This window comes from Notechis scutatus, chromosome 1 (assembly GCF_049901735.1).
Source record: "Notechis scutatus isolate UNSWTSFEM ecotype Mainland chromosome 1, rNotScu1.2, whole genome shotgun sequence".
Classification (NCBI taxonomy): domain Eukaryota; kingdom Metazoa; phylum Chordata; class Lepidosauria; order Squamata; family Elapidae; genus Notechis; species Notechis scutatus.
This window is the reverse complement of record NC_142009.1, coordinates 164,853,424-164,862,112: the sequence shown is the minus strand read 5'-3', so window position 1 is coordinate 164,862,112 and position 8,689 is coordinate 164,853,424. Positions and strand designations below refer to the sequence as shown.

The window sequence follows — 8,689 nt, the reverse complement described above, 5'->3', positions numbered from 1 at the left end:
ACTCACAGACCAATCAAGAGAAAAAAGGATTAGTACAAAAAAATGGAAAGAGGAACACAGAACTAAGGCAGGATACCAACAAAGAGCCTGAACCTGCAAAGATGAAGTTAGGAAAGTTAAGGCTTTGAACAAAGTAAGACTTGCAACAAATGTCAAAAACAATAAAAGAAGTTTCTTTCAACCCATAAAAAACATGAAAAAGGTTAAAGAAATTATCTGTCCACTAATGGGAGAAGATGGCAAAGAAGTAACAGGCAATAGAAAGAGCACAGAACTATTTAATTTTTACTTTGCACCTGTCTTCACACAAAAAGAAAACACAACTCAATTTACCAAAAACAGAACTGTATATGACAGATTAGGAATGCAAATTTAAATATGCAATAATAAGGTAAGAGAACATCTGTCAGTTCTAGACGGATTCAAATAGTCAAATTCATGTAGTAGTCTAGTCTAGTCTAATGTGGCAAGTTGTTCCATCCCAGTTTTGGTTGGATGGAGTCGATGAGATCATGAAAAAGAGAGAGATGAGTATTTTATTTGACATATTGTTTCATGTTCCTTTTCTGTGCCCTGCATAATGGTGATTATTCTCAAAAGGAGCAAAATGATGCAGTATAAAGTGAAGTCATTTCCAACTATTATTTAAACATGAGGTTGATTTGAGGAGGTTTTCAAATAGACTGGGCAAACATTTGATTGGATCAGTTTAAGACTCCTGCCTTGAGTAGGGGGGTTGGACTAGAACAGTCATCAGCTCTATGATTCTATGAAGAAGTATAGATACTGTAACTAAAAAAAGCTTATCAAAGAAATTAATTCAGTGCTGGGATGGTATCAGAAAAAGTTTTTCTTACATTTCACCATTAAGTCTACCTTGGCATGATACAAAACAGACAATATGGCTCTCCAGATTATTTTATGTACGGAACAAATTTGTCACAGTTCTAAAAGTTATTAGTATTTTGAATTGCCCTGCACTCGTGCAGTTTTCTCGGCAGTCATATAGAAGTGGATTTAGCTACTTTATTCAGGGGTTGTTTTTTTTGAAACCTTCACATACTGTAACTAAATCATCACTTACAGAGCTAGTACTAGAAAAAAATAACCTTACATCTGAATGAACTTGCAAAGATATGAAAATAACCAAATGACAGCAACGATTGCATTCCAACAGCTGGATATTTAGATTTATGGATTTTAGAAACAAGCTTTCCTAATTTTAAAAATAATAATTTTTATTTAGATATACCGCTTATGATGTAACAATATCCGGGTCGCAACCTTTCAATGTGAAGGAAAATGAACGTAGCTGAACAAGCTGCTGAAGTAAAAAAAAAAAAAAACCTAATGAATTCAGGGTGAACACTTAAGTATTGTATTTGGATGAGCATTAAAAACCTATTTGTTTTTTGATGGGGGGGCTTCAAACAGAGGAGCAACAGATAAGTGGTCTAGACTAGAGCCTCCTTGATAACTGATGGTGACCGTATCAAACCGATCAAACCCACGTTTCACCTATAAAATTGCACCCCAATGAAGTCTCCTGCAAGGTACTGACTACAGAGGTAGCGAGGATAGAGCGGCGCCGACTCAATCATCCCGTTAACGGAAGTTCTTGCTAGCCTGACAGCGCGAATGCCCGCAAAGGATGGCCGGGCGGTTCCCAGGGGCAACCCAAGAACGCGTCGGGGCGGAGCTGCTGTCGGGGACAACATGGAGGAAGCGACGACCATAGAAGGCACCTTCTGCTTACAGCGTATCCTTGTTTTTTTCCTTCGCCCGTCCTGGAGGGGTCGGGGATGGTGGGGTGTCTCAGGAGGCTTGGAGAAGAGTTGGGTCCCCAAATCGCGCTCTTTGCCTGAAAATCTAACAAGACTCGAGACGTGATTTCCAATTAGAAGGATAACGCCTTGGGCTCCGCGATTACACTTTGTACGCCAGCTTCTTGGGAGCGTATGCTCGTCCCGCTGCAGACAGGGAGATTCTGAGTAGAAACCTACTTGGATTGGGCTGTTTGTATCTTGAAACAATGTACGTCTTCTCTAAAGTGGTAAAAGAAGGGTAATATCCAAATATCTTACATATTAAAGATTATTTTTACAAAAAGGAAAATATGATCTTGCCTACATTAAATGAACAGATTTTAAAAGTAAACAATATAAATACTTTGGCCTCAGTACATGAATCTGGCACATTTTTAAAAATTACTCTTTTTGAAATGAACATCCAAGGTAGTTTATATAGTTACAGAGCTATATAAATCTGACACACTTTTTTTTTCAACTTTCAAACTTCAACCAAACCTGTAAAACTATATGCTTTCCCTGTAGAGTGTAGACCCTGTTGAAAGTGAATAGACAGAATGCACTATTTAGGATTTTTTTTAAAAAAAATCCTCCATTTTCCAGACTGCTTTTTTATACAAAAGCTGAGAGAGTGCAGTAGTTTCTATGACAACTGTTAAAAGCATTTTATAGAATTGTGCAGTGCACTATGATGCAGGTTTACTTTTTTCCTTCTGCTGCTTTGGTGAAGTAATGGAGGAATAAAAGCTGAAGCTTCAGGCATTTCCTTTGGGAAAAGTTGCCATGTATGATGAATACATGCTTTAGTTTTTCTGCATTAGTTTGTTATTCAAATTGCAAAGTCTGTTTTTCAGAAAATATCCCAGAACATTCAGCAGACCTTTTGATTCTTTAAGAGGTGGGTAGGCTACATTAATGAACTTTATATCAGTTCAGATGAGCCAATATTTATCCAGTTTACCAGTCTTCTGATTCTGACAGAGACATAGTAATGTTTCATCATAATATCCTCTTTATATTACAGGATCAAACCATGCACACATCTTCTGCAGTATATGTTGTGCAAGTGGTATGTGAAAATACCTACATGTTGTCACGGTTGTCCAGGAGCGCACTCACAATATTGAAATCCTCAAGGAATATTTTTCTTACCTCCAGCAGTTCAAAGAGAGGCTGAATGGCAAATAGGTAGATGGTAAATCAGCTGAATCCTCAAACAGCTTGGTGGTCTTCTAGTCCAACCCCTCCCCATGGCAGGATATCCTATACCCATGATGGCAAACCTATGGCACGGGTGCCAGAGCCCTCTCTGTGGGCACGTGAGCTGTCTCCCCAGCTCAGCTCCGCCACACATGTGCTTGCACCTACCACTGGCCAGCTGGTCTTTGGATCTCTGCTGTGCATGCGGGGCGCATGTGCTGGGGGATGTGCATGTATTGCATTTTGGGGATGCGCACGCGTTTTGGATATTCGGTGCTGAAAAGGTTAGCCTGCGCTGTCCTATACCATTCTGGATGTTCTTCGGACTTGATGGGGGGAAATACATGTGATCATAGAAAGAATAACAGAAAAACATAACAGATTATTGAGTTGGGGGAGGGGATGCTGGAGGTCTTCTAATCCAATTCCCCACCCAAGCAGGAGATCCTAAACCATTCCAGACAACTGGCTGTCCAATCTCTTCTTAAAAACCTCCAGTGATTGAGCACCCACAAAAATCTGAAAATGGAAGTACAAAAATGTATATAGAAAAAGAAAAAAGGGAAACAAAAATGGAAAATGAAGTGGCTGCAAAAAAAAACAACCAGTATGACCTATATGAAAAAAAATGAAGATAGATTAATTTAAAAAGATAAATCAGTTGAAAGAAGATATAAGGAAGATAATGCAAATGGGCATTTTTTTGGTAAAAACCTGGAAAAAATCACAGAAACATATGAGGTACAATAACAGAAATCATGGCAACAGATGCTTGATAGAGTGATTAAATGAAAAGTTAACAGATAACAGATTGAGTTGGAAGAGACCTTGTAGGTCATCATTCTAGTCCAATCCCCACCCAAGCAGGAGACCCTACACTATTTTTGATAGATGGCACTCTAGTCTCTGCTTGAAAGCTTCCAGTGATGAAGCTCCCACAACTTCAGAAGGCAATCTGTTCCATTGGTTGATTGTTCTCGCTGTCATAAAATTCCTCCTTATTTCTAGGTTGAATCTCTTCTTGATCACTTTCCATCCATTATTCCTTGTCTGGCCTTCAGGTGCTCTGGAAAATAGCTTGACCCCGTCCTCTCTGTGGCAGCCCCTTAAATATTGGAAGACTGCTATCATGTCTCTCCTGGTCCTTCTCTTCACTAGACTAGCCATGCCCAGTTCCTGTAACTGTTCATCATGTTTTAGCCTCCAGGCCCTAATTGTCTTGGTTGCTCTTCTCTGTACTTTTTCTAGTGTCTCAACATCTTTTTTATGGTATGGTGACCGAAACTGGATGCAGTATTCTAGACGTGGTCTTACTAAGGCTTCACTTGATCTTGATTGTATCTCACTGTTAATACAATTTAGGATTACATTGGCTTTTTTAGCTGCTGCCATACACAGTTGGTTCATATTTCATTCGTTGTCCACTAAGACTCCAAGATCCCTCTCACTGTTATATATGTGTGTGTGTGTGTGTGTGTGTGTGTGTGTGTGTGTGTGTGTGTATGTTTTCTGAGGTTCTCGCGGGTATTTGTATGTGGATCTTTGGTTATTCGGGTTTTCTCCCGCGTAAGATTGGAAGTATCTAGGCAACGTTTCGATGAAGTCTCATTCATCATCTTCAGGCTTCTGTCTTCAGCTCTGTGCTTCTCAGAGTGATGTGAGCTTGCAGCTGCTTCTTCCTTTTAACTGCTAGTGGGGGTGTGACTTGATTGGTTGGGGGCTTGGCTGTGTTCTGATTGGGTGGGGGTGTGTTCTCATTGGTTGGGGTTTGGCTGTGTTCTGATTGGTTGGGGGTTGGCCATGTTCTGATTGGCTGGAGGTGTGTTCTGTTCAGGTGGGGGCTTGGTTGTGCTCAGGTTGGTCTTAGTTACTGGGGGATTTGAGCTGGTGAGCTGCGATCTTGCTGTTTGGCTTTGAGTTTGTGGTCGTGCTGCATCTTCATGGTGGGGGTCAGTTCGCTTCATGTATGGCTCAGGGGGGGTTGAAGTGGGTAGTGATGCAGCTGCAGTGCGGCTTCTGGTCTGTGGTCGTGTCTCATCTTCTGTGTGGGTGTGAGTCTGCTTTTTACGTGGAAGTGTGGTGGTGGCATCTTGTGTGGCCCTCGTGGGTGTGGGTCTGGTGTCATTCATCATGTTAGGTACTCGTCTGTTCATGAGGGCGGGTTTCCAAATGGCTGGTAAGCGGGAGGTGTCATCTCTTTTATTCATGCTGTGTGGGCGTTTTTCTATCTCTATGGCTTCATAGAGATCATCGAGATCATAAAGAAACAAAACTTACAACCCAGCGACCTACTAGTGAGCTTCGATGTCATATCCCTCTTCACCCAAGTGCCAATAAAAGAAGCCTTGACAGCCATCCAAAACAAATACAACCCCCCTCAGCACATCCTAGATCTGACCAACCACTGTCTATCCAATACATACTTCACCTACAACGGACAAAAATACAAACAAATAGAAGGAGCACCCATGGGATCACCCCTCTCACCTGTCATCGCAAACCTCTACATGGAACACTTTGAAACACAAGCTCTAGAAAAATATGATCACAAACCCAAACTCTGGCTCAGATACGTAGATGACACCTTCATAATCTGGCCACACGGGAAAGAAAAACTGAACAACTTCCTCACACACCTCAACAGCCTACACCCCAAAATACAATTCACCATGGAAACAGAAGCTAACAATCAACTTCCCTTCCTAGATGTCTTGGTATACAAAAAACCCAATGGCTCCCTAGGACACACCATCTACCAGAAGAAAACACATACAAACCGCTATCTACATGCACTCTCACACCACCACCCAGCACAGATCAATTCCGTAGCTGAGACACTCATCTCCAGAACAAAATGCTTAGCTGATGAACAACACCTAAAAACCGAACTAAACACTCTCACCAACGTACTAACAGCCAATGGATTCCAAAGAAAGAAGATTACCCACCTAATCCAAAAGAAACCCCAACCAAAATCCAAGACAGAGAACAAGAGAACGGCAAAGCCCTCCTCCCATATATAAAAGGCACTACAGACAAAATCAGCAAGATCCTCCAAAAACACAACATTAAAACAGCATTCTGCACAAACAGAAAAATATCCACCATCCTAAGAAACCCTAAAGACAAAATCGAGTTAGAAAACCAAGGAGTATACGAAATCCCTTGCACCGCCTGCCCCACCACATACATTGGACAAACTAACAGGAGAATAAGTGCACGCGTTGAAGAACATAAGAACTCGATCAAAAAAGAAGAACCGACCTCTTCCCTGGTCCAACACCTCAAAGCCACAGGACATGAGATTGACTTTAAAAATACCAGAACTATCGCCAAAACCGAACACTTCAACAACAGAATAATCAGAGAAGCCATAGAGATAGAAAAACGCCCACACAGCATGAATAAAAGAGATGACACCTCCCGCTTACCAGCCATTTGGAAACCCGCCCTCATGAACAGACGAGTACCTAACATGATGAATGACACCAGACCCACACCCACGAGGGCCACACAAGATGCCACCACCACACTTCCACGTAAAAAGCAGACTCACACCCACACAGAAGATGAGACACGACCACAGACCAGAAGCCGCACTGCAGTTGCATCACTACCCACTTCAACCCCCCCTGAGCCATACATGAAGCGAACTGACCCCCACCATGAAGATGCAGCACGACCACAAACTCAAAGCCAAACAGCAAGATCGCAGCTCACCAGCTCAAATCCCCCAGTAACTAAGACCAACCTGAGCACAACCAAGCCCCCCACCTGAACAGAACACACCTCCAGCCAATCAGAACATGGCCAACCCCCCAACCAATCAGAACACAGCCAAACCCCCAACCAATGAGAACACACCCCCACCCAATCAGAACACAGCCAAGCCCCCAACCAATCAAGTCACACCCCCACTAGCAGTTAAAAGGAAGAAGCAGCTGCAAGCTCACATCACTCTGAGAAGCACAGAGCTGAAGACAGAAGCCTGAAGATGATGAATGAGACTTCATCGAATGTTTTATATTGTTATTTGTATATGTCTTTTGGTGTTGTTCAGTTGTATGTTGTGAAAGAGCACCTTATTTTGTTGTTCTCAGGTTCTGAGTACAATGACAATAAATTTATCTATCTATCTGTTACTGCTGTTGAGCCTGGTTTCACCCATTCTATATGTGTACTTTTGGTTTGTTTTGCCTAAGTGCAAGACTTTACTTTTCTCTACATTGAATGTCCTTTTGTTCGATAGGGCCTAGAGTTCAAGTCTGTCAAGATCCATCTGGATCTTGAGCCTATCATCTAGAGTGTTGGCTATTCCAGCTTAGTATCATCTGCAAATTTGGTAACTTCCCCTTCTGCTCCCTCATCGTAAATCGTTTATGAAGATACTGAAGAGTACTGGGCCTAAGTTGGAACCTTGTGATACCCCACTGTTTACTTCCCATCATATAGACTAGTACCAGTCAGCCAGTTACAAATCCATCTTGTGGTGATGCTATCTATCCCATTTTTTTCTAGCTTACTAAGAAGTAGGCTGTGGTCTACTTTGTTGAATGCCTTGCTGAAGTCTAAGTATATTATGTCCACAGTATTTCACTGGTCCACTAATTTGTAAAAAAAAACAAATGTACATGATTGCTGCAGTAATAAGGATGAAAGAAAGTTATTGCTTTATGGATACAATGAGAAAAAGATACTTTCAAATTATGAAATCAAATATATAAATAAATAGGATTCAAAGAGGCTGAGAAAATAAGAGATTTTGTTTACAGTATGGGGAACTATTACTTTTTTTTTTTTTTTACAGCGTAAGCTCTATTGCAAAATATAGATATGTGCAATGATACCCTAATAACAATCAAATTGATTTTGGGGACCAAACTGAAATTTACTTCAAACATTAAAATCATAATGTCTCCTTGAAAATCAGCAAAAATCTTGATATGTATTGTAACTGTAGAGTTACTTGGAGTGAACGAAGCAAAAAATAAAAAGGCTTCAACATCCAAATGTACCCACTGATAGCAGTGCCTTCTTACTGATTTTGAACAAATGCTTATCATATCTCTAAGAAAGAAAGCTAGCGAATATCAGTGAAGTTTCTGAAATTCTGCAATGTATTACTTCAAAATCTTTCTGCCAGAATATTGTGATTTAAGTACCTATTTCTATTTCCTCTTTAATCCTTTCTACCATGGCATTTTCCTACTTTTGAAATGTTTGGATAAAAATGTAATTATTCCTTCATCCCCGTATATCCATAAATGAATACTAGTGTTTTATATATATTTACATTTGGGCTTGGTCTGCTTTAAAAGAAAATACTTTAATTAAGATATTATTTGAATTGAACCCTAATTAGTCTAATTCAGTTCTGTTCAGGTTTTGAGCAAACGATATCTTTAAAGTTATGTAGAATTTCATTGGTACTATTTGTGCAGTTACTATCCATGTCTGTGGCTTGTGCAAAATCACTAATTAATGTGGTCATAGTGGTTGCCTTTGTTAACTTTACACGGTCAGGTATCATTATTTTCTGATCTGAATACATTTTTTTCCATTTATTCTGTTCCCAGCACTCTGAAAACTATTTGGAAATAAAAAGAAATATATCAAGTGTCTACTATTCAGGGAGAGGCATAGTGGGAGTTATGAATATACTACTAAAACTCTTGTCATGA

At 40.4% G+C, this 8,689-nt stretch overlaps 1 protein-coding gene across 3 annotated transcripts in view; it reads left to right on the top strand.

Annotated features, from left to right (window-relative positions):
* Positions 1-1,559: 1,559 nt before the first annotated feature.
* SPAG16 (sperm associated antigen 16) overlaps positions 1,560-8,689 on the top strand; it is a 204,557-nt gene continuing 197,427 nt past the window's right edge. The window contains exon 1 of one of the 3 annotated variants that reach the window (XM_087949368.1): positions 1,560-1,759. In XM_087949368.1, coding sequence (XP_087805494.1) covers positions 1,639-1,759 — 121 coding nt within the window. In that variant the 5' untranslated portion in view covers positions 1,560-1,638. Of the gene's footprint in view, positions 2,035-8,689 lie in introns of all 3 variants that reach the window. The other 2 variants (XM_087949367.1, XM_087949369.1) reach the window with 2 other exon arrangements.